General features: G+C 44.1%; 1 protein-coding gene across 4 annotated transcripts in view; it reads left to right on the top strand.

Annotated features, from left to right (window-relative positions):
• OTUD5 (OTU deubiquitinase 5) overlaps positions 1 to 26,693 on the top strand; it is a 49,558-nt gene that overhangs the window by 7,523 nt on the left and 15,342 nt on the right. The window contains exons 1-2 of one of the 4 annotated variants that reach the window (XM_088659031.1): positions 275 to 400; positions 3,955 to 4,048. In XM_088659031.1, coding sequence (XP_088515157.1) covers positions 374 to 400; positions 3,955 to 4,048 — 121 coding nt within the window. In that variant the 5' untranslated portion in view covers positions 275 to 373. Of the gene's footprint in view, positions 1 to 274; positions 401 to 3,954; positions 4,049 to 26,693 lie in introns of those variants that run through there. The other 3 variants (XM_088659032.1, XM_035140744.3, XM_060268659.2) reach the window with 3 other exon arrangements.

Here is a 26,693-nt window from a genome sequence, read left to right as displayed (position 1 = left end):
AAGCAATGTGGGACTGTTGTTCGACAGAGGAAGTGGGTGATTAATACACACACTTCCAAAACACGACAGGTAGCTGAAGTGAATCATCCATAGGTGAGGGCTGAGAGCTCAGGAATCTGAAATACTCTAGGCATTCATTCCTTAATAGTCCCAGCAGAAAATCAAATACTCTACCCATTGTAACTGTGAACTCATGCAGAGGAAAAGGTGAGGTGAGAAGTGCTTTTTAAAAGAATAGCAAACATGATTTGGCCACAGTGAAAAACAACCACTGGAAGGAAGGACAGAAAATGAGAGTTTGTTGTGCTCAGAAAAGCTTTTATGGAAGAGCTTTTGGGGCTGTATATGATGTTCATATTATTCCTGTTAGTCAATGAAAGAAGAGTGTTCCACCTGCTTAGTAAGAAATAGGGTACAGCTGTTGCCTGATTCTGTAAATATGCAGTGCCTCACATAGATCATGGGGGTGGGAGGAGTACCAATGCACTGTGTGTCGTGTGAATGAGCAGGGGCTATTGTGAAAATCAGAATGGAGAAGTCTAAAATAGTCCCTGTACTGGAAAATTTGGGATTGTGTCTTTTTTCTGCATAGTTCAACATATTTATTATTACTGTGCTGCTAGATTTTGGTGGTAGGATGCCTTTCAGGTCTCTAAGATATATACTTCTCTAGATATTTCCAGGGGACGTGGGTGGTATTGTGGTCTAAACCACAGAGCCTAGGGCTTGTTGATCAGAAGGTCAGCAGTTCGAGTCTCCGCGACGGGGGGTGATCTCCCATTGCTTGGTCCCAGCTCCTGCCCACCTAGCAGTTTGAAAGCATGTCAAAATGCAAGTAGAAAAATAGGTACTGCTCTGGCGGGAAGGTAAACGGTGTTTCCGTGCACTGCTCTGGCTCACCAGAAGCGGCTTAGTCATGCTGGCCACATGACCCGGAAGCTGTCTGCGGCCAAATGCCAGCTCCCTCGGCCTATAGAGCGAGATGAGCGCACGACCCCAGAGTCATTCACAACTGGACCTAATGGTCAGGGGTACCTTTACCTTTACATTTTAAATACTTCCAAGTTGCAAGAAGTTCATTCAGTTGTCTGTGTACACTAGCAGTTGTCTGCAAAAGTTTTGTGAAGGTCGTTGTTGTCATAGACTGGGGGAAAGGTTGTGGTCTGGATTACCAAGGTCAGAATACTGTATCTTCTACAATCCTAACAATCTGAACTTTCACTGGAAGAAAAAAAAACTCATTCAGCCCTCATAGTTGTGAAGAGACAGAGATTTAGTTTCTGTTAAATGAAGTTTATTTTTCTTTTCTTTGTTTTTTTTTAAAAAGTATGCCTTAGTTCCTGTAACTGAGGTAATTAAATTTGAAATTCTTCAGCGATTTTCATGCTCACATAATGAGCATGTTGTGTGCAACCTGTTGAGCTGCATCTTTCATTACCCTGTCTGAAAGTAGCAACATTTCTCTGTGCAGCTGTTGTGAAATAGCCTATACCAGTTTGTCAGAACTCTGAGATGGTTTATGTATTTATTCAAATTTTAAGCCCTCATAAATGATCTCAGGGTAGTTTGCATGTGTGTATTTTAAAAACCAACTAAAATAACATTAAAATGTTCTGCTAATGGCTCAACCCAGTTGTCTAGGCAGTAACATAGGATGCAAACAGTGTTAGAAACTTAGATATACTGTATAATCTAGGCACCAAATGGGTTACAGTCGCCAAAACGGAATGTCCAGTTGCCATTTGGGGGCCAGATGGCTTGAAAGTTGTATTTTTCAATGCAACTTTTTGGTTCCTGAAATTTGTTCTGCTTGTGCAGATAAAATATCACAGATATAAAGGATGTGCTGTTAGGGTGTGAAAACAGGCAAGATCCAAGGATCCCCAGACATGCCCCTCCAGATGGAGACGTCAGGTGCTATCCTAACGCCCAGACTTTTTCACTTGGTTGCAAGTGACCAATAGCAAGGTACAAAATGCACCTGACGCCTGGTGAATTTTGAACACTGGTTATAAAAGTGTCGTCGTGAAAATGTCCAGAGTGGTGGTTGGTACGAAAAATGAGCTAAAGCCATTGTAGCCCCACCCCCTCAAAGATACAAAAGTGTATTACGGGTACTGGGACAATCTGGACAGCTTTCTATTTATGCAAGACAATGTTGCCCTGAAAGATATTTAATGAATCGTTTAATAAATCTGCTCACTATGATTTGCATTGTATAGGTTGTTGAGGGGTGTGTGTGTGTGTGTGTGTGTGTGTGTGTGTGTGTGTGTGTGTGGAGTTAGAGGAGGGGGATAGACCCGGACTGCTAGTGCAGCAGTTAATAGAATAAGCTATTAGCTTGGACATTTTTACTTCAAAATTAGTCTCATCCACAAAGTCACAAGCAGTCTCAGTCAAAACACTGTCTCCAGCCTCCATTGTAATAAGGTGGTGAAAATGCTTGTCTGCTTGTCTGTCTGTGAAATTCATGGGGAGTTTGTTGTGTTTGATGCTCTTTTTGTTCCCTTGCTCTTTGATTTTCTGGATACTGTCAAGTTGATCCAGATGACCAAATATATTATCTGCCCTGTACAAAATGTTTGGAAAGAGCATCACGCAGCACATGTTCCTTGTCTTTTTCCAGAACCCAAATACCACAGATCTAATGGTTTTCCTCACACCAGTTATTCAATTTATGTATAGAACATGTGATAATAGGGACAAGGAAGGCTGAGCTTTGCTAAGAAGGGGAACTCTGGAAGAACAGCTTGGCAGCCTATTGGCATGCATGTCCACTTGCTGCCAGAAGATGGCAGCACAATCATTTGAGCCAGAAAACACAAGTGTACTTTCATTTGGAAGTTCTGACAAGTTCTGAGCTGTTCTTGTTGAAGGGGATTAGTAGTAAGCATTCTAAGATTAAGTGGTCCACAGGGGTGTTTGCTCCGTAGCCAGCCCATTGAAATAAGTAGTTCTTGCCCAGCATTCTTGGAGTATTGGTCGTAATGCAGAATTCTAGCTTTTCCCTCCTGGCTAAATGCAGCTGCTTGCCTGCTGTTTACATACAGTCAGATCTGACCTAATAGAATGCCAAAAAAAAAAAAGAGAAACTAGTTCTGAAAAGAGTGCTTTTAATATTTATTACAGCTCAACACATCTTGGGACATAGGTTCTTCCTTCAGGAGTAATCGTAAAACTTACAACTTTTATACTGTAAGGCCAAGTCTGTAAAGCTTTGTAGTGAGGAATTAAATATATTTAATCTTGATTCAGTAATGAAGCGGTTTGCACAAATACTGCTTCCTTTCTGGCACTGTGAGGAAGACCCTCCTTGAAATTTTAAATGGATTTTTTATTAATTTCCAAAGCAAACAGTAACAAAACTGGGATGAGATATTAAAATAATGTATTTTCCTTACTCTTGTAGTCGATGCATTTTTGGTTAAGAGCACTGAGATTGGATCATAGGTGTCTTGAGTATAGAAATGTGGAAGGGTAACCAAACATGATATTGTAATGCTCCTCTTAAAACACATAGCATTTGCACATATTATAGACATATTGCCAAATGTATATTTTTTAGGATGAGAGCTGGATGAGAGCCTTGTGCCAAATGAGCTTGCAGAAGTTGTTGAGACTTCTTCTATGACTGTGTTGTGGGCATGGAAGTCTAGTATCATCCCACATTAAAACTGCCATGGTTGGATCACTGTTGGGATCCTGTGGTGTCTCTGTTGATAAGCCCAGGGGCTATAATAATGGCCACCTCTTTGCATGGATCAGCCTCTAGGGGCACAGTGGAGCCATGCATGGAGTTAACCCTTTCTATTCCGGTTGTGGATTTTAAAGCTGGTGCGCTGTGTTTGGGTTGCCATATGGGGAACTGGAGAAAGAGTAGGATATGTCACCCTTTCTGGTTTGGGGGATGGGGTTGCCATCTAACTTGCTGACATCTGCCCCTCCTGTCACCAGCAGGAACACAGGTTCGAGAAGGCGCTGAGAGAGAAGAAAGGGTTCATCATAAAACAGATGAAGGAAGATGGGGCCTGCTTGTTCCGGGCTGTGGGTAAGTCCTGCCTGCTGACGGGTCTTCCTTTTAGAGATTGGACAGCAGGCGGCACTAGAGCTGAAACAAATCCCCGCCCTCAAAGGTTCTCCTCAAAAGCCCTGCAAATGTTAAGATTGCATGTTTGCAGAATATTGGGTATAGTATTTTACACCTGACACCAGATACCAGTATTTAGATTTGAACATTGACTTTGCTGTAATATTTAGTACTTGTTGACTAATATTGGGTTGCCTGCAGTGGGAGGACAAATCCCAGTGCCCAGTAGGCATAAGATGGTCAGGCATGGGAACACACTGGCAACTTCATTGCTGAAGATGGCAGGAAGCAGAGTGCTCCGCTTCCCAAGGACGCTGCCATTTGTTTGACCTGGTTGCTGCTTCCCTTTACACTCCTTTTCCCTGCTTCATTTTTTTTCCATCTCAGTTTACGGTATTTTCAGTCTGAGCAGGAGGTAGTCTGCTAGCCAGAGGTAGGAAGTGGAACTGGGACCCAAGAATGCACCATTGAGGGCAGAGTTAATGGTGTCATTATAATATTTTTTTCCCTTGCATGCTTCTTTTTGTGCTGTCTTGTGAGTACTGGGCAAAGAGGAGAAAGGAGCTCTCTTACAACTGCATGCATAGCACAACAAAGGGTGTTGCCCATTAGTAAAAATAAAAAGTAGGGTTGTAGCAAGCTAAGTTACAGTCAGAGTTGACCCATTGGGGAATCCACCATTACGCAAGCAGACTTCCACTTGCTTCTCCCCTGATGTGCCTGCAGAGTCTGTTCCAGGAGGTTCCCCAACCCTTAGAGCTGATTTTGTGGGTGAGCATAGGACTGGAGGGGGGAAGAGAGCCTGCTGGAGGCTCTTTGTAATAGTGGAAGTCTGTTCTGCTTGTGCATCAACAGCATTGGATTCACTCCATTAAAATTAATGGTCTTGATTAATTTTACATCCACTGATTTCAGTGGGTCTACTCTTGAGTATGACTTAGTTGGAAGCAACCTGTTGTAATGATCATAAGGTACAAAACTGAATATATTACAGAAGCAGTAGTCCCAGTGTCTTTTGAGTTGAAGCTCGCTCTTCATCAGCAAAAAATATGAATTTTGGAAGCAAGTAAGCTGAAATATAGTGTCAAAAATTCACCAATTAAAGCAACCTTTCCCAAGTTGGTGCCCTCCAGATGTTTGGATTGCACCTCCCACCATCCTTGGGAGTAGGGCTGGGTGATACCTGGTTTTCAACATTGTGATATATCACCAGCTAAACATTGTAACATATCAATATATTCTATTCTATATCACAATGTTTGAATTAAGGATGGAACTATGTGGAGGCATTGGCTGGCTTCGTTGTTTTTCCCACAATGTGCTTTTTGCGCGTGCGCACGCACACACACACACCATTATTTGTGATATATTGCCAGGTCAAAAATTATGAAACCAATATCATGATAGAGACTTCAAACTGGTTTTGGACGATATATTGATAAATAACCCACCCCTATTTGAAAGTTAACCACAGCATCTAGAAGAAACCAGGTTGGGGAAGGCTCATTTAAAACATGACCCCTCAGTCTACGTCTCTACTTGAGAGCTTTCCCGTTCCCTCTGATCCTGCCTATCTGATTGTCCTACCGCTCTCTCAAACTCGGTATGTTCAAAACTAAGCTTTTCAACTTTCTTCCCAGGCTATCCTCTCATTGATTGTTCTTTATCCCTTAATCCTGTTGATTTGGCAAGAAGCATTAGCTTACTCCATGTACATTTGCTACCCCATATTCAATCTGTCATCCAACCTTATCAGTTTTGCCTGGGCGGCATTATGAAAATTATACTTCTCAATCTCCATCCTCTTGACTAAAGCTCTAGTTCATTCTCTGGTCATCTTCCTTATTGGCACTTGCAAATTTCCTCTCTCTGGTCTTCCTGTGTCTTAGCTTATTCCTCTTGCCTCTGTCCAGATTTCTGCTGCCAAAATAATTGTTGGACAATATGCTCTTTTCCATAACTTCTTGTCTCCCACAATTGCCTGAAGACCTCCTGCTCCTTTCAGCAAAGCTACTCCTTTCCCTTTTGTTGTTCCTTGTGTCTGGAACACCATTACAAGGTACCTTCCTCTTGCAGGTCTCTCCTGAAAGTCCACCTTTTCTGTAAAGCAATTCATTCAAACCTTTACCTAATGAGCCCCATCAGCAAAAGCCCTGAACAAGGACTTCTGTTTGTGCAATGGGGCTTTCCTACCTCTTCTCCCTCCTCACCCCCTGAAATTGGTTTGCGGGGGTGTCAAGAGTACCCCCAGAACAATGTGAGTTTGGAAGAGAGCATTGAATTCTACCCTTAATCCTTACCCCCCTTCAGAAACTAACCCTAAGTAATGCAACTGCATTATATGCCATATTTTTCCATGTATAAGATGCCCCCATATATAAGACGACCCCTATTTTTTGAACCCCAAATTAAGAAATCAATATTTTAAATGTAAAACAGAATAACTTTGATATTTTCTTAAATATTCAAAGCACTGGTTTATTTAGTACTGTACATATTTAAACATCAGTGGTGGTCAGGGAAGTTGGGCAAAGTTGTTGAGGTTTTCTTCAGTGATTGCAAGGTCCATCCCCCTCCCCCCCCCATCCGCCACCACCAAGCCCAGGGCGTCTGGGCCACTCGCACCAGAACCCAGCCCGAGCCGTTCATGCCAGAACCTGAGCCCGGGCCGCCCTAACCCCTGTGCGTTAATCATCCCTGTATAAGATGAACCCCAATTTTTGACTATTTTTTTTAGCAAAAACGTCTTATACATGGGACATTCTTCCACTACTAGCTTTGTTCCTGTCATCTTTCTTTTGGGTTTCTCCATCCCTCCACTTGAAATGTAAACAATAAGCTCATCCAGACAGCAGTGTGTCGCTTGGTCTGAGTTCCTCTATAGCTAGATAGTATGTTGTTTAAAAAGGGGGGGGATTATTGAATCTCCTGTTCTTAAAACCAATCTGAAATGGTTTCTGAAGCAGCCCTCTTGGAATTCATATCACACCTCTTGTAGAAATTTGAAATTTCTATTCTGGGGACTCCTCTTTGGTGGAGAGGAAACGTTTCAGTGTCTTCCCCGCAGCTGACATGCACTTTCGAGAAAAGACGCTGACCGAGCCTCTTCTTACAAGAAGTCGACTCCAGAAGACATTTCCTGCTAGATAGCAGTGGTGAGGGCTCTGACCACTTTGCAGCTCATGGATCTGAGTTTTCTCAGTAAAACCTCATCTGTACCTAGAAGAGATTGTGCCTGTCTCCATGAATAGCAAGGAGAAATATGTCAAGTAATTGGAGCCCTGCTCCTTACATTTTTTCAAAAAATAATATAGCATCATTAGTGTATTTATGGTTTATGGAGAAAAGAAGAAGAAGAAGAAGAAGAAGAAGAAGAAGAAGAAGAAGAAGAAGAAGAAGAAGAAGAAGAAGAAGAAGAAGAAGAAGAAGAAGAAGAAGAAGAAGAAGAAGAAGAAGAAGGAGAAGAAGAAGGAGAAGAAGAAGGAGAAGAAGAAGGAGGAGGAGGAGGAGGAGGAGGAGGAGGAGGAGGAGGAGGAGGAGAAGAAGAAGAAGATGCTCATAACCTCTGGAGGGCATCATGTTGGGGAAGAAGACTGCTTCATAGGGAGAGGGATTCCAAAACTGGGGAGCAACTAGCAAGAATGTTTCACTCCATGCCACCCTCCTAATTGTATTGTGTATGAAGGGGCTCTCCAGCCCAGCCAGCATAGCCTGTGGGCAGTGACTGTGGGAGTTGTAGTCCAAAAACATATGGAGGGCTGCAGGTTAGCCACCCCCAGGCTAGAAAATTCAGATTTAACAGATGCTGCTGCAACAGGTGCTCAGGAGCACTTGTCAGCTGTCATGTTCCACACCAGTTGCACCCTTCAGGCAGTTGACATACGTTTGTATTTTATAGCCATAGTGTTGGAAGGGGGTCAACTGGCCATTAATTCAGTGCTGTGCCACAAAACAGGACCAGAGCACCCATTCACCCACCTTCTTTCTACTATCAAGCCATTGGTTTGGTGTGCATTGGCCAGTATTGCCTACTCTGTCAATCAGCTCCCAGAGTCTCACGCTGAGGTCTTCCTGCTACCTGACTTCCTTTATAATTGGAGATGCCACAGGTTGAACCTGGAATCTTTCCATTCAGAGCATGCACTCTGCCCTAGAGCTATGGATTATCCCCCAAAGGAGACATGCTGCAAAACAAAAAACCCAAACAATTCCAGGTGATTTGTCCAAGTGAGCCAAGTTGGGTATAGCAAAAGAAGGGTCAATACCCCCCCCCCAGCTATTACCAGTGTGACAAGGAGGGGGAGCTAATTCCTACTTGGTCTTAAGGGTAGTCAGACTTCAAACATTAATACAGTGGTACCTCTACTTACGAATAACTCTACTTACAAATTTTTCTACTTACGAATGGAGCTCCATCCGCCATCTTGGATGCGGTTTAGATAGGATTTTTTCTACTTACGAATTTTTAAATAGGGTTGCTTCGACTTACAATTTTTTTCTCCCAATGCATTCCTATGGGATTCGACTTACAATTTTTTCGGACTTACAAATGTGTGTTCGGAACGCATTAAATTCGTAAGTAGAGGTACCACTTAATACCCATTTACTGGGTGTGCTGTGGTTACTATAGCACTACTTCATTTCCCATGTTTGTCCTACTGTGCTAGGGGATGTGGGTCTAAACCAGTGGTCCTCAACCTTGGGCCTCCAGATGTTTTGAGACTACAATTCCCATCATCCCTGACCACTGGTCCTGCTAGCTAGGGATCATGGGAGTTGTAGGCCAAAAACATCTGGAGGCCCAAGGTTGAGGACCACTGGTCTAAACCACTGAGCTCTTGGGCTTGCTGATCGTAAGGTTTGAAAGCATACCAGTTTGAAAGCATAAGCAGTTTGAAAGCATACCAGTGTGAGTAGATAAGTAGGTACTGCTGCGTCGGGAAGCTAAACAGTGTACTCTGGCTCTTGTCACGGTGCTCCAGAAGTGGTTTAGTCATGCTGGCTGCATGACCTGGAAAAGCCATCTGCGGACAAACGCCGACTCCAGCCAGAAAGTGGAGATGAGCACCACACCCAGTATTTGAATTTGACTGGACTTAACCATCCAGGGGTCCTTACCCTTTTTACCCACTATGCTACCATAATGTGTAAAACAGGAATGAAGAGGCTCTGGCCCTCCAGATCTTGTGGGACTCCCAACTCCCATGGGTACCAACTGACAAGGCCAGTGGTTAGGAATGATGGGAAGAGGGTGCACTGTCCAAACCTCCATCTTCCCTACAATTCTAGACACCCCCCCCCAAAAAAAAATCCGGGACCAATTGTGCAGGTCATGACCACGTATTCATCACATGTTCATCACTGGAGAACACAGTGGGAACATTAAGGTCCTGTGTAAGGTCCCACATTGACTACAGCACTGCAGATGAACTTGTGAAACCTCCTCTTCTACTCACATGAGGTCTAAAGGGAGCTTGAGTCATCTTGAAACCGAAACATATTTTTTTTAAAATGTATTCTGTTGATTTTCAAATTGAAACCGAAGCATTCTTAACATTTGTGAAGGTGGAAGCAAAGACATTTCAAGAAACAAAAAGGTCATAACTCCCCATCTCGCAATGAAGGAGGGAGTCCAGATGGGAAAGATTTGCATCCAAAAAGTATTCCTAGGGAGCTTGCTGATTAGGGGCTGGATTGAAGTTTGAGAGAACCCCCAGAACTGCATGAAGGTGGGGGGAGAGGGGATATCCTTCCATCAGGCCAGCATAAATGCTTGTACTGTACTGACAGAGCAGTCTCCTTCGCACTACTTTGAATTCTTCCCTTACAATTCTTCCTGTTACAGATGAAATAGGTTTTCAGTTGCTGCTGCTGCTGTTTTGTAAGTTAAAACTTACGGATGTTGGCAGTTCTTCCTTTCATGATGTGTTCCTGCACCTTAAGTGTCTCAGCACAGCTGTTCTGGGTTTGTCCCACACCATAAATGGTGGTTTTTCACTTGGTGGAAATATAGAAACATCTAAACTTGCAGTAAATTATTATCTTTGGGCCAAAAGTTTGGGAGTCCAGAAAACCATCCGAGTTTGGTCACTGAAGTAAATCATGCTATTGTGGGTATTGTTGCTGAATATGCTTGGATTGTTCTGCTATCTCCTGTGCTTCCTGTATAGCAGGCACCCCCAAACTTCGGCCCTCCAGCTCTTTGGGGACTACAATTCCCATCTTCCCCGAACACTGGTCCTGTTAGCTAGGGATCATGGGAGCTGTAGGCCAAAACATCTGGAGGGCCACAGTTTGGGGGTGCCTGCTGTATAGCCTTTAGGGGAGATGAAGGTTTGGACAGCACATCTCTTCCATACCCCACCACACTTGTGCTTCATGGCAAGTAGCTTTTGAAAAGGGCAAGAGTTTTAAAAGAAGCTTGTGAATGGAACATGAGAGATTAGGGAATTGTCGGGAATAGCAGAGACCATTTTGTGTGAGCCTAAGGAGCTCTAACTTTTAAACTCCTGGCTAGTTTGTTTCTACTTCAGACTTTCTTCTAATTTTCTTGCAGGATTTGCTTTCTAAATAGATAGTTATGCTCAGCTATGGCCTGCAGGGGTCAGCATAAGTTTTGTGGTTTACCTCCCACCTCCAGCTGCCAATAGAGATAAGACACCCCATTTATTTGGCATAGAAACCTTGTGACACACCCTGCTTTGCTGACTCAGCAGGCCACAGCTCTTGGAGAAAACATGACTCTGCAAATTGTACTGTGACACAGCATTTTTAAGAGAAGTAGAGCTGTGTGATAAATGGCCTGGAGCTGGCTTGAAGTCCACTGACTTTTGACAGTATTGTATGTGTGCAAGGAGTGAGTGTTGGTAGTGGGTGAGCTGTGCAAAATAATGTGGTATAATGACAAAAAGGATGTGCACACGCCCATAAATCCCATTTAGCATCCACTTTAAAGGTGTAAATGAACTTGGTGTTTGCCATGCTTCATCACACTAAGTTTGCAGTGAAGCCAGTGGGGTTTTGCTGCACTTGATTTAGCAATATCCATAGAATCACAGCACTGGAATAGATCTGAAAGTAATCAAGTCCGATGTCTTCACCAAAGCAGATTAATCCATGAAGGATTAAGGAGCGTCTCCACCCCCATCGTACTGCCCGGACACTGAGGTCCAGCTCCGAGGGCCTTCTGGCGGTTCCCTCGCTACGAGAAGCCAAGTTACAGGGAACCAGGCAGAGGGCCTTCTCGGTAGTGGCACCCACCCTGTGGAATGCCCTCCCACCAGAGGTCAAAGAGAAAAACAATTACCAGACCTTTAGAAGGCATCTCAAGGCAGCCCTGTTTAGGGAAGCTTTTAATGTTTGATTTCTGTATTTTAATGTTTTGTTGGAAGCCGCCCAGAGTGGCTGGGGGAACCCGGCCAGATGGGCGGGGTATAAATATATTATTATTATTATTATTATTATTATTATTATTATTATTATTATTTTATTATTATGTGTGCCAATACTGCTGCATATTACTTCCCATCCCATCTGCCACATGTTTTAAATAGTTTTTAATGCTGTATTTTAGATTTTTGTAACCTGCCCTGGGGCCTTCTGGTAAAGGACAGGTAATAAATATTATGGTGATTATTATTTACACACAACCCCATCACATCTGGATGAAGCAGAGCCCATGTCAGAACATAGAACATCATAAAAGCCTTGGTACATCTTAGTGAAGGCCCCTCTAATCCAGCATGCTGTTATCACAGTGACCGACAAGATGCCACTGGGAAGTCCGCAAACCAGACATGAGCACAATACGACCCTTTTGGCTTGTGCTGTTCAGCAACCTTCAAGTGCCTTCCCAATAAGGACATGGGAATCTTCCTTCTTCACACAATTCATAATTTTACAAAGCCTTTGTCATTCATTGACTTTTGTAAACTTAAATAGCTCTTAAGCCTTTCTTCATAGGAAAGTTTTGCCACCGCCTTTCACTCACTGATTTTACTTGTCATTTTCTGTAACCTCTGTGGCCTAGTGATGTCTTGTAAGTGGTGTAACCAAATGATTGCAGTGTGCCAAATGAGGGCATATAATAGGATTAATTTTTTTATAATAACTTGGCACTTGTTTAATCTTCCCATCTTTTTTGTAATAATTCTCAATAGTAATCTTCCTTTTTCATTGCTCTTGCATACAGTGCTAATGTTACGCAAGTTTTCCACAATGACCCTCATTTTTTCCTGGATAGTCACAGCATAATAATGAATAAATCGTTCAGATCCCAAACATGGGGAGTTGTTGCACTCTGGCCCTAAACCAATTTAGGATGGGGGACAGGGTGTGTGAGGGACCCGCCATCTACTTTTCTTACGAAAAAAGATCAGGCTTTCTCCCACCTGGTCATGTGTGAGTAGGTCTCTCTTTCTTCAGCCATTCTTGCTGTCCTTCCTTCTACTTGGTCTGATTTGAATGAATGAATGAATTTGTGAGTCAAAGTGACCAATACTGGATGCTATTGCAAAAACCAGTGTGTTGCATAAACTATTAATTAAATATTACCTTATATTTACCAGGGAAATTTTGCCTAGTGTACCTGAGAATTGTGTTTGCTGCTACCGTGTTTTCCCTTTTTTAAGACACCGTCTTACAACTTTTTTCCTCAAAAAAACACACAGTGGCTTATTTTCAGGGGGTGTCTTTTTTTTTAAAGTGCCGGTACAACTGGGTCCCACTGGCACAGGACGCTTGGCGCTCTCTTCCGCGCACATTTTCTGCCTCTTCTATTGTCTCCGTTACCCCTCCTCCCCATCCTGAATCTCCTTGGAGGCTTCTAAGCAGAGGCTGGGTGGCCACCTGTCTAGGAGACAGACGTGCACACGGGGGGGGGGGACTTCACTCAGTGAGGTGGATTTAAACCTCATAGGATGCCGGAGCAGGAGGCATACACGAAGCTGCCCACCGTCATGTTGGTGTAGGTGGGACTGCGCTGGTTGCAGTCGAAGCACTTGTGGTTGGGTGGGAGCACTGGGAGGCTGTTCATCTCCCTCAGCAGCTTTAGGTGCTTCCCCTCCTGCTTTGGCTTGGCGCTCGCCGCCATGGATTCGAAGGCGGCGGCAGCCGGGTGTGTGCGCGCGCGGAGGTATAGAGGCTGCTCCCCGGGCTCTCTCACGCTGGCCGGGGAATGAGGAGGGAGGCTGGGACCCGTCCCGCTCCGAGACGCTTGTGAGGGAAGCGCGAGGGGGACCGACGGAAGGAAGGGGGGGAAAGGGAAGGAGGGGGAGAGGAGCGGCGTCAGCTCTCGGTGAGGAGGCCAGGGCAGCTGAATGACGAGCCAAAGAGGAACCTGCACGGCACCTTTTCTCTGTCGGGGGGGGGGGGGAGACGCGATCACAAACATACAGAGAGAGACAGACGCGCACACAGGGGGGGAGAGAGAGAAAGACGCACGGGGAGAGAGAGAGACGCGCACGCGCACACAGAGAAAGAGACGGACACGCACATACAGAGAGAGTGTGGCGCTGCTTCGCGCTTTGTCAGTGCTGCAGCCGCCGCCACTTCCGAGCGCCAACCCGACCTGGCAGGCTTCCTCCTCCTGCCATGGCCGGCATTGCAGGAGCTGGGTCCTGCTGGCTTGTGCCCTTGATGCTCCGTGCGGCACTGCTGCACGCTTTATCGGCGCTGCAGCAGCAGCCGCCGCTTCCGGGCACCGACCCAACCCGGCAGGCTTCCTCCTCCTGTTGCGGCCGCCGTGCTGGGTCCCGCTAGCTGGCTGGGGCACTTGGTGGTCTTGCTCCGCACGTCGCGGAAGTAAGGCTTATTTTTGGAGTATGTCTTACATTTCTCAAACGATTAAAAACCCTGCCATGCCTTACTTTTTGACTACGTATTAAAAAGGGGGAAACACAGTATATGCAGCTATCCCACTGCTGCAGCTCTTCCTTGTCTTATGAATTACAAAGGTCCTGTAATACCTGTCTTCCTCCCTTTTTTTTGTCCCCAGACAAAATACTTGCCCTTGAGTGTGTCGCCTTGCACTTGGTCCTACTGAACTTTGTTTCCTTAATTGTAGTGCTTGAGGCCATCCTGTTCATTCTGCATAATTTCCAAATCTGTATTTGCGTCAATAATGCTTCCTTCTTTACTCTTCTTATTTCCAAAGGTTACCAAGAAATACTGAATAAAGAATGGTCTGCTTTGCATGTAGTTCTGAGCTTAAATTATGACTTAGTGTGGATGAGCAAATGTGATAGTGCACAGTGAGAAAAGCGTTGCCACTTCACTTCTCCGCTGCTATTTCTGTGCTGTTGTGATCTAAGCCATGGCTTCGATTTAGTATTGCCTCTGAACCTGGGCTCCTGGGTTGCCTCATTCCAAAGAAGCCATGGGTGGGATTCATCTAAGTTGTTGCATGCACAGAACGAGATTTGCATGAGCAATGGGGCTTCTCCCCCATACCCACTAAAACTGTTCAGGGTGTTTGGTAGAACCCTCTAGAACAGGTTTAGGGGGCATGGAGGAGGATAGGAGGGAAATCCAATTGTGTAAGTGGACCTCATTCTCTCCAAACATGCTCCATGAGCTGAAGGCCAGGTTTGTTCTTGTCTTACTGCCCTAGTGGTTTGTTTCGGAAAGATAAGCCATACACCCATTTTTGGACTGTGGCTTGGCGCTCCTGGTAACTCAGTAGCAGCAGAGGAAGAGCCAGCTGGTTGTGATTTTCTCACTGTGTACCAGTACATTCTTCTTCTTTGGCGATCACTCGTAGCCGAGTAAGATTGTCTTCCATAAACATGGTTTTGTTTTTCCCCAAATAATATTTATTCATTTTATAAGAATACAAAAATACACCAAAAAGAAAACAAAACACAAAAATACAAATTACAAAAAAGAAAATCATAATTATAATTCTTATATCTTAACATTTGTGACTTCCTCGTGTCCCCCCTTACTGGGTTTCCTTGTAAATCATCTTTAGTAATTTATGTATCATAATTCCAATCATTTTATATCTTCTTAACATTCATTTCATTTATTCCTAATTAACACTTATAACTAAATCCTAAAATACATTTAACATATCTTTCCTCTACAACCTCTATGTACTTCCAAATCTAAATTACACACTTCCAATATTACAGTGGTTTTTTTTAATATAAACTTTAAATTTCTTCCACCGACTCTTCTCCCTGATCACGTAATCTCCTGGTCAGCTCAGCCAGTTCCATAATTTCAATCATCTTCATTTGCCAGTCATCCACTGTTGCTACATCTTGCATCTTCCAATTCTTAGCTATCATAATTCTTGCTGCTGTTGTGGCATACAAAAAAAGTAGTATCTTTTTGGGAATTTCTTCCTCTAACTACAGTATTCCAAGTAGAAAGGCTTCTGGATTTTTAATAAAGGTGTTTTTCAACACTTTTTTCATTTCATTGTAAATCTTTTCCCAGAAGTCTTTTACTTTGGGGCAAGTCTACCACACATGGTAAAAGGTTCCTTCCACATTCTTACATTTCCAACATTTATTATCTTGTGTATGATAAATCTTAGCTAGTTTTACCATCTATACATCATTTTCATCATATTTTCTCTTAACACATTACACACAGTAAACTTTATATTCTTCTTCCACAACCTTTCCCAATCCTCCATCAAGATGATAATAATTAATAATAATAATAATAATAATTTATACCCCGCCCATCTGGCCGGGTTTCCCCAGCCACTCTGGGCGGCTTCCAACAGAAACATTAAAATACACTAATTTCTTAAACATTAAAAGCCTCCCTAAACAGGGCTGCCTTCAGATGTCTTCTAAAAATCTGGTAGCTGTTTTCCTTTTTGACATCTGATGGGAGGGCGTTCCACATAATAATAATAATAATAATAATAATAATAATAATAATAATAATAATAATAATAAAAATATGCCCCACATCTTTTGCCCAATCAATCATTACAGATTTCACTTGTTCATCTTTTGTATACCATTCCAACAATAAATTATCGTATACATTTTAGAAAGATTCTTTGTTTTAGACTTTAACAATTCCAACTCCAATTTGGATTTTTGGGATTTGAAAACCAACTTTTTGCCAAGCATGCCTTCCTCTTAGCACGTTTTCCCCTTGTGTCCTGAGATCAAGTGTCTTCAAAGCCCATGACACCTTTGGTAAAGGCTGTTCTCTAACTGGAGAACAGCCTTTACACATTCACAGGAACAGACCATTCACACAGGCTCTCGAATAGCACTAGGCAGCTATTCTCCACTGTACAAGTTTCACCTTGGGGATGAAAATCCATGCTGGCTTGTTGGACTTGATTGGGTTGTGCCAATACAGTTTGCACAAAGGTGGCACCCTGTGCCCTGTAACTGTCTGGGGATAGCTATATTTTTGGTCCTGCAGTTCTGTCAATGGATCATGCAAGGATGAAATGTAATATATTGGATGAGAATTGAGCCTGCAAAGAACCTGTAATTTTCATTTATTTATTTGTAAAGAAGCTTTTTGTCAGCCCACAAAATTAGTATTGTAAACTCCGCAAAAAATATTGGACTCCACATAATTAGTATTGTAAAGCAACAGCCTTTCATGGTCCCCTGTACCACCATAGTATGGTGTGTGGTTTGATCTTCACAGTGCTAAGGACAGGAGGGTTCAGAATTCTAGGAAGCCTCTGAGTCCATTGTGTTTTCTGCCCCCACCAGATAAGTGTTATCTGTTTTGTATTACTAGCCACTATATCTTGGATTCTGTACTCTTGCCAATGCCCATACTCTCAGTTCTGGTTTCACTCCACTTTATTTTTCCCTTACTCTTGGCCTTCCCACTGTGTCCCATGTAATTCTGCTTTGGATGTGTTAGGAATTAACCTGGGTGTGGAGTTTAGGACTTTGTTCTGGTGGATAGCTTAGGTCAGTGTGTTTACTACTTCTCCCCTTTCTTATCTGTCCATTCTGCTCATCTGCGCAGAGCCTGTTTACTCCTCATGTGCTCTGTACTGTTCATATTCAACATATCATCAGCATACACTAACAAAGATTCTGGATTCTTACTCAGTAGTTGGCTTTCTGAGAATCTTGGGACTCAGCTACATTTGTAAAAATAAAGCGCTTGATATGCATTATAACTCTGTGACACCAGATAGCGCTGTGGAGTCCCATTTATCACCAATGGGATTTCCCTGTATGAAGTTTACAACACATTTAACTGAGTCATTTCTTTGATCTGTCTAGATCAGGCTTTGGTTTTATTTTCTGGCATGCTTCATCCTTAGACATTCAGCGAAAACTTGAATAAGTACTTAACAATGTCTACAGTGGTACCTCTACTTACGAATTTAATGCGTTCCGAACGCATATTTGTAAGTCGAATCCCATAGGAATGCATTGGGAGAAAAAATTCGTAAGTCGAAGCAACCCTATCTAAAAATTCGTAAGTAGAAAAAATCCTATCTAAACTGCATCCAAGATGGCGGATGGAGCTCCATTCGTAAGTAGAGGTACCACTGTACTTGAAAACATGGCAACCCAAATGGGTTTTTGACGCTGCTTCAGAACTGGGGACTTTTGTGCTCCTATAACCATTTCAAAATATAAGAATAAATGAAATGCAAATCTGTACATGTCTACTTGAGCACAGTGAGACTCTTCTCATGTAAGAGTGCATAGGACTGCAGCCTAAGTTTTTAAAAGTGTACTCTTTAGAGCAGGCATCCCCAAACTGCGGCCCTCCAGATGTTTTGGCCTACAACTCCCATGATGCCTAGCTAACAGGACCAGTGGTCGGGGAAGATGGGAATTGTAGTCCAAAACATCTGGAGGGCCAAAGTTTGGGGATGCCTGCTTTAGAGTAAGACGATCACAGTGGCATGGCTGAAAACAATTTATCATACCAGCACTATCACTGGGGAGTCATGATGGGCTGCAGTTCATTGTCCTTGTATATTTATCGCACAACAACATATATACAGTGCTTTGTTAAGGAAAATAAGGTGCCAGTACTCACCATGCATAGAATTGTTACAGTAAGTGCCACACTTTAAATATTTGTGGGACAAAAGGTGCCAGTACCGTAGTGAGTACCCGTGAGTTCCGCCAGAAAAAAACGTGTGCATGTGCACACACACACACCCAAAAAAATACTGAGTGGTTTATAAATGTTCTTTTTTTAAAAAAATCAGTTTTGGCTCCATGCAATGCGTAGAATGGTCCCAAGATGGATCCCTGAGCCCCATCTTATTTATTTTATAAATAAATCTTATTTATTTTATAAATAAATCTTATTTATTTTATAAAGCAAATAATATCCTGCTTAAAGAGTCCTCAAAGCATCTCACAATATAACAACAGAGACTTCTACATTTGGCATTCAGGTCTCCCTTAGGATGGGCAATTGGAAAGCCAGCACCACCAATGTTATGCTAGAGATATTCTTGATGCTCCAACTGGAAACAAGTACAGTAACAGGATGGGACATGCCGTAATATTCTTGCATCCATCCATTGCTACAGTACAAAGTGTTCTCATTTAACTTGACTGTTTCCATTGACAGTTTTGCCGTCACTTCCACCCTTCTCTTGCACTCATCTTTTTTCCTGTCTAAAAGGAACATCCAACCAGAGGAACAGCCTTCACAACAGGCTCTGTGGTTTCTCTTGTCCTTTCTTTGGAAATGAGATTAAATGAAAAGAGGAAGTTGATGTGCTGGCACAGAACCAAGAGCTGGGGAGATCTAGGGTCTAGTGCGATTTAAGAGAGTGATCTCTGAAGCCTCACCTCCGTTGTGGATTCACTATGGCCATTTATTTAGGGTATTTATATGCCACTTTTCAAGCAGACCCCCCCCCAAATGGTTTTCATAAGATTATGCCAGTAAGGTGGTATGCCATGCTCATACTATTCATTGAAGTTAATGGACACAAGTTCTTTGATTTCAGTGGGTCTACACTAAGTAGGACTTGGCTGACTGCAACTCATTGGTTTTTTTGGTTGCAATAAAATGGGGGGGGGACATAATGTTTCTTTAGACAAAGCTATAATCATAAGATGGTTCTATAGAAGCCCTGGGTTGAGAGAGGTGAGTCCCACTGGGAGGTGAATAGCAGGCCATTTCCTTCCCTTCTACTCCCCTCAAAGCGGGATGGCCCTCCCAGAAGGAGGGACCACCACTGACAGCTGAAGGGTAGCAGCTCACCAAGCTGTTTCTCTTCTACTCTCCTAATGGCAAGGTGGTCCTTCAGATGGTTGACATTGTTGAGGGAGATCATGTAATACTTGTGTGTCTGTTCCACTCTCACAAGAGACTTCTGCTTGCAGAATGAAACTTTCCCCTCCTCTTCTCCCCCCCCCTGTATGCCTCAGTCAACCTAGAGGGTGGGGGACCCTTCAAATCAGATTTTTGTGGGCGCACAGGGGGAGGAGACGTCCTGTTGCACGAATAGAGTTCCACTGGCAGAGCATTGAATGCAACCCTTTGTGTTTGTGGCAAGGTAACAAAATTGTCATTGTTCCTTAGACACACCTCCCCTCACCCCACCTCCAGTCTGTGTAATATGGGAGCAGTAAGTGTCTTTATCTCACAGGACTGCTGTGGGGTTCACCGAGGTAAAGTATGAAGAGCCGTCATATTAAATAAGTGGAACAAGTTTAGTAGCTTGTCTGAAACAAGTGTTGTGGTACACTGAGGGCAGAAAACTTACTCTGGACTTTAAGAAAACATTTAAAGCCAAGGAGCTGTTTCAGGATAAGAGTATTGGTGGCTACTAGTCATGATGGCCATATTCTGCCTCCACTGGTCACTGAATACCAGTTGCAGGGGAACAACAGCAGGAGTGGAGGACTATTTGCCCTCCTGTCCTGCTTGCAGATTTCCCAGAGGCACCTGGCAGACCACTGTGAAAAATGGAATGCTAAACTCTATAGACTCTTGTTGTGATCCAGCAGGGCTCTTTCAGTGAATCTGCATAATCTCTCATACTTGGTTGTCATGAGTGGGTGATGCCAGGCTCTACTACCGTGTTTCCCCTTTTTTAATACGTAGTCAAAAAGTAAGCCATCGCAGCATTTTTTAGTTTCAGTGAAACATAAGGCACCCCCCGAAAATAAGGCATACCTCCATGCCGTGTAGAACGAGACCGCCGAGCGCTCCAGCCAGCCAGCGGGACCCAGGCAGCCAGAGGGGCCTGGAACCGGCTGCTGCAGCAGCAGCGAGCGCACGGAGCGCCTGAGCCAGCAGCCTGGCCTCTCTTTTTTTTGCCTGCCGCCCCGCCACCGGAACCGACGGCTGCAGAGCGGAGCGCTCCGCAGCGCCGGGCGGAGCGCAGCGGCCTGGCCTCTTTATTTTTATTTTTTTTGCCTGCCGCCCCGCCACCAGCAGCTGCAGAGCAGAGTGCTCCGCAGCGCCGAGCGCTCGGAACACCCTGCAGCAGCCTGACCTCTTTTTTTCCTTTTTTGCCTGCCGCCCCACCACCGGAACCGGCAGCTGTGGAGAGGAGCGCTCTGCAGCCCCGAGCGCTCGTAACGCCCTGCAGCCCTGGGCGGAGCGCAGCAGCCTGGCCTCTTTTTTTTCTTTCTTGCCTGCCGCCCCGCCACCGGAACAGGCAGCTGCAGAGCGGAGCGCTCCGCAGCGCCGAGCGCTCGGAACACCCTGCAGCGCCGGGCGGAGCGCAGCGGCCTGGCCTCTTTATTTTTATTTTTTTTGCCTGCCGCCCCGCCACCAGCAGCTGCAGAGCAGAGCGCTCCGCAGCGCCGAGCGCTCGGAACACCCTGCAGCAGCCTGACCTCTTTTTTTCCTTTTTTTCTGCCGCCCCACCACCGGAACCGGCAGCTGTGGAGAGGAGCGCTCTACAGCCCCGAGCGCTCGTAACGCCCTGCAGCCCTGGGCGGAGCGCAGCGGCCTGGCCTCTTTTTTTTCTTTCTTGCCTGCCGCCCCGCCACCGGAACAAGCAGCTGCAGAGCGGAGCGCTCCGCAGTGCCAAGCGCTCGGAATGCCCTGCAGCGGCCTGGCCTCTTTTTTTCTTTTTTGCCTGCCGCCCCGCCACCGGAACAGGCAGCTGCCTTGGTGCCTGGAACCGGCTGCTGCTGCAGCGCCGCACAGAGCGCCCAGCAGCACCCCGAGCCAGCTGCCTGGCCCCTCCGAGGAGGCCTTAAGGTACAAGACATCCCCTGAAAATAAGACACCGTGTGTTTTTTTGAGTAAAAAAAACAATAAGACGGTGTCTTAAAAAAGGGGAAACACGGTAGCAGGCCTTCCTTGTCCTGTTAATGCCTTTGTCTGTTTCTCCATCACATGCTGCCTAGCATGTATCCCCACCCATCTTCCTTGTGTTTGTGGGGTTTATGCAAGGAACAGAGGAGCTGCAAGGTCACTGCTTGGGCTTGGCCAAATTTATGCTTTCAAAACAGATGAGGTATGTATTAGTTACATATTCCTCATGGGTTCCCCCCCCCCCCAACAAAAATGGAAGTCAACATTGCCCATGTACCCAAAAACATAACCCATTAACCCAGCTGCTTAGTCAATTCAACAGTCTGCACAACTTTAAAAGGTTGATTCCAGAGCAGGGAATCAACTTGTATGTGTGCTTTGGAGTTGGTTGTTGTTGTTGTTGTTGTTGTTGTTGTTACTTACATGATGCTGTAAATAATGCTAGTCAAAGTAGCACCAACACCTCATTGTTAGTAAAAGCTGACCCAAATTATTGTAGTGGGGAAGACCACCTGTTCACATTATGCTGTGCCAATTGAGCAGTGTGATTGCCCCCCAATCTTAGTTGCAACTTAGTCCACTGCCTACCAGAATGTTCTGCCCTACCCTTCCAGAGCTGCTCAGGGTGACTAACAGCAGGTTCAGTTAAACAGGTAGAATTGCTTAGAGATTTTTTTTTAATATTAAGGGGTTTATAAATGCTTTTATAAATGCCCCTTATAAGAGGCTAATGCAATTTTGCAGTTGAGCATGGGAAATACCACCGGGAATTCCACTGTCAAAGAACTGGGTTTTTTAAAAAGTTACCTACAGTTTCAGTTTCTATCAAAATATGTGCAGATTTTCCCCTACTGTTCTTCAGTGTGGCACCATTCTAATGTTTCATTACTGGGTCTGAGGACCTCCATACTCGATTGGGTGACTCACTTTGTTTTTCAAAAGGAGAGAGTATCAAGAAGGTGTTAGTTTGTAAATGCTGGGGGAAACCAGTTATTTTTCACTTTGTTTTTCAAAAGGAGAGAGTATCAAGAAGGTGTTAGTTTGTAAATGTTGAGGGAAACCAGTTGTAGGGTGAAAGCTGGTAGGGAAATGAGGGGGAAGGAGATACCTGTAGCTGCTCAGCCCAACTCATGCATGACACTGCTCTACTGAAGATCTCAACAGAACCCTTGCCATTTTAAAACTTGCTGCCTGGGGCTGGAAGTCAACTACATTTTTACTCAGAGTACACCGAATAAATTAATAAACATGGCTGAGTAAGGTCCAGTAATTTCAGTAGGTTTTCTCTGAGTAAAATATTGGATGTAACTCAACATGCACACCCCATTTCCCACCCCATCTTCTGTGATGGATTGGAATCTCCCAGAGCATGGAACTACTTTTCTCTCACACACATACAAACTCTGGCCTCTTGTCCTGGAAATCGGCCTGAAGCCATTACAGTAGCAGAAGAGATAATGGGCACAATCTATGATTTTCCCTTGATTTCTCTTTTCAAAGGCCACTCTTCAGTTTCCTTGTCATGATTCGGTTTCGTTTACTCTCTCTGGAATGAGCCTTTCTCCTCAGCTGTAGGAGGAACAGAAACATGGCTGTGTTTAAGAATACACACAAACAAAGGAGCAACAGGAGCTGCCAGAACTGGTGGGTGGAGCAGGGTGCAAGTGGAAAGCATGATGGGTTTTATTTTAATCAATGACTTTTTGTCAAAAACAGGAAATCCGTACTGCTGAGTATCAACTTCTGACAAACTCCTTGCAAACCCAGGTCTCCAGTATAGGATACGCGTGGAACTCTCAGACTTCTGTATTTGTCCAACTTTGTGGGTTTTTAGCACAGAATTCAAGAGCCAAGGTGCAAAGAAGTGTGCAGTGAGTTCTGTGTGTCCAAGGCAGTTTAAATTTGTGTTTTTTGAAACAAAGCGAAACCTCCCCCTCTCCAAATCCAGTAAGGCAAACAACTTTTGAAATGTGTTGGGGCTCTGAGAAGCAGATTGTGGTATAGCATGGGAGTTAGCTGATCGAAGAAAAAAGTTTTAACAGAAAATCCCATTGGGCATTACCAAGGTCTTTGAGTCTTAGGCCATGTATAGTGCAAGGGATGGGAAGAAGGAAGATTCCTGTGGATCATGGGCTCATAATTGTTAAATTTTAAGGGCATATCTTTTGCACCAGGCTCCATCTGGGGGATCTAGTAAAAAGAACAAGGTAGAACCTGCGTGTCTGAAGTCTGCTTAGCTTTGCTATGGTATCTGTAGAGGAGTATCCAGGATCCAAGAAGCTCCGTGTTTTGGTGCTAAAACTTTGAAAGAGGGGTGATTGGATTTGAAATGGTGATCAAGCTGTCCACCCTTACTGATCTTGTCACCGAGGAACTGCTGATATGCTTCCAAGGAATCCATGGTTCCTTGGAACAGAGTTTTGAAAACTACTGCAATAGGCAAACTGGCAGAAATTTGCTGAATTGGACGTCATTCTTAGCTGGGTGTTGCAAAATTTGTAACCTTAAAATCAGACAAAAAACAGGGGCGGGGGAATAGGTCTGTAAAGGTTGTGGGAGGAGGAAAGGCAATTGCGAAATTCTGCTGTGTGAAAAAGATACAAAATGTGGTTAACGCTTAAGTTGTCTTTTTATATGCTTTCACGGAAATGGTCAGCGTATTTTCTATAAATTTGCTATAAATTCTGCCACTAGCTGTCCTCATTCTATCATAACATTGCTATAACAAATCGCAGAAGCTTAGAGCTAAAGAAAAGGGCAGCTAGGTTCCAGGGGGATGCCTACATAGAATTGCAGAATTGGAAGAGACCGTGAGGCTTGTCTAGTCCAGCCCCTTGCAATGCACTACCTTAGGGAGACTTATTGAAAAGCATTGTTGCTGTTTTGAGGTTAATACAGATGGAGGTGGTGGCTGCTTCCCCCGCCATGGATGCATACTGCCACAGGGGTTACCATTGCTATCCTTTTTGGGCCTCTTTGCTCACATAAAGAAGCTCTTTGCACTTCTCTTCTTGTTCAGAACAGAATGGAGGGCATTCAACAAAATGTGGGCATGTTAAAGGGGACTTGTTCAGTATAAGAGAAGCCGAACTAGTCCAAACAGAAATCAAGCAGGAAGGACAGTCTTGTTCATTGTGAATTTTTGAGGGTGCATTTACTGAGTCATTTTGCAGGTGTCCTACTGATGGGCAGGACCCACTGGCTCTGCATTGACAACCACCACACCAGAGGATATGTTATGAAAAGGCATGAATTGGACTTGTGGGGGTGGTATCTTCTTATTTTTACATTTTACATATTACATATTACATCCATTCATATCTTAGCTTAGTTTTATATAGACTTCCCGGCTTATCTTCTATTGGCATCCTATTTCATATTCTTAGTTTGCTACATCTCCTAATGTTTCCTCTCCCCTTTATTATTTTTCCCTTTTCCATTCCTTTGTCTTGCCTGCTGCTGCTCATAGACTTATCCCATTTGCCAGTTAACCTTAATACCACTCTTTTTTAAAGTATTCTTCAAAATGCTCCAAGTTGCCTCTTGTTTTCTTTTCATCATAATTTCTTTGTGGGGGTGGTATCTTCAGGCTCTTGTAGATGTCAGAAGTCTATTGTAAGACTGTTATCTAAGTCTGATAAAGGCGTTGAGTGTTGTTTTTGGTAGAGGGAAGGAATAATGATAAATGGGGTAGTGGGTTGGGGGAAACGAAGATCTAATTAAGATTATGATAGGTAGGTCAGGTAAAGGACCCCTGGACAGTTAGGTCCAGTCAAAGGCGACTGTGGGGTTGCAGCACTCATCTCGCTTCGGGCCAAGGGAGCTGGCGTTTCTCCACAGACAGCTTTCCGGGTCATGTGGCCAGCATGACTAAACCACTTCTGGCGCAATGGGACACCATAACGGACATCAGAGCGCATGGAAACACTATTTACCTTCCCAACACAGCAGTACCTATTTATCTACTTCCACTGGTGTATTTTCGAACTGTTAGGTTGACAGGAGCTGGACAGAGCAACAGGAGCTCACCCCGTAGTGTGGATTTGAACCGCCTACCTTCCGATTGGCAAGCCCAAGAGGCTCAGTGGTTTAGACGCAGGTGGCGCTGTGGTGTGATAGGTATGGAAGCATGACTGGACAGTTCAGTCAAACCCTGTAGCACTTTTGCCATTGCAAGGCTCCTTCCCCGATTATACAGTTTGCACCAGGGTTTGTGCGTGCGCAACAAAGATGCTTTGTATGGAGTCAGACTGTGAAGCCCCTATGTAGCCTAGGACTGTGTCTTTGTTTCCAGGGGGAAAGGTCTGTGCTAACTCTGCTTCCTGAGTCCCTTTGACTGGAGATATGTGAATGCATGAAGAACTTGGCCATCTGACTTGGGGGTTTGGCAGGGGCTTGGATGAACAGAAGATTCTAGAAAACATTTGCACAGAGTGCAACTTTGTACTTGAAGTGGTTTTTGAAAATCATTCAGAGAGGGCAGGAAAGGAATGATTGCAGCCAGTTGCTGCAGTGATCTGTCCTGGGTTTGTCCACTAGCCCATCTATGTGCCAAACCGCAGACACACAGCCTTTACCTACCGCTTTTCCTTTTTTCTTCTTTTTCTTTTTTGTTGTTTGGTTTTTGGCCAGCTCCATCTTGTTAACAATCCAGTAGCAACTTTGGCTTGGATTGCCTCATTCCTTTATTGTGACTATTCCAGCCCAGTTCCTCTCTCTTCTGATTCTGATAGGCATCCTCTACTCCATTGCAATGTGCTTTGTTTTGAAATGTTTTATAGTTACAGATTATTCCTAACCTGTAGTGGCTTCCTTTTTGTCCGGGCATATATTTATTCATTGTTTATCCATTAAATCCACCTTTCACCAGGAAGGTCCCAGGAAGGAATATATATCGCAACAACACTGCACTAAGAATACCACATAGACAATATAATTCATCATTTAAAAAATCTCAAACAGTAAAGCTACCAAGTAGCAGCAGCAAAAACACACCCATAATGCTTAGCTTTCTCTTCAAAGAATGAGATTTACACACACACCCCTTTCACGGGGCCTTAGATGGGATTTACCCCACCTACGTACATTCTTTAAAAGATTCAATATCACACTTAAAATACTGGAAATATTTTTAAATTACGTGGGGAAATATTACAGCCTCTTTCTATCTTCAAATGTGATTCAAGTCCTGCAGTAAAATCATTCTGTTTTGCCTTTGGGATTTCCCCAGACCGGCTGGTACCTGCACTTTGTGCCTGGGTGGTGCTTTTTTGGCTACAAGAGCATTGAAACTCACCTCTGAACAGCAGATACAGAGGAAGTGATTGTAGTAATGCCTCCAAAACGGAAGCTGACTGTTTTTAGAGACCATTCCGCTGAAGTGAGCCAGCTTTCAAAATCTTTT

The sequence above is a fragment of the Zootoca vivipara genome, chromosome 15, assembly GCF_965207765.1.
Source record: "Zootoca vivipara chromosome 15, rZooViv2.hap1.1, whole genome shotgun sequence".
Lineage (NCBI taxonomy): Eukaryota > Metazoa > Chordata > Lepidosauria > Squamata > Lacertidae > Zootoca > Zootoca vivipara.
This window is presented reverse-complemented; position numbering and strand designations above follow the sequence as displayed.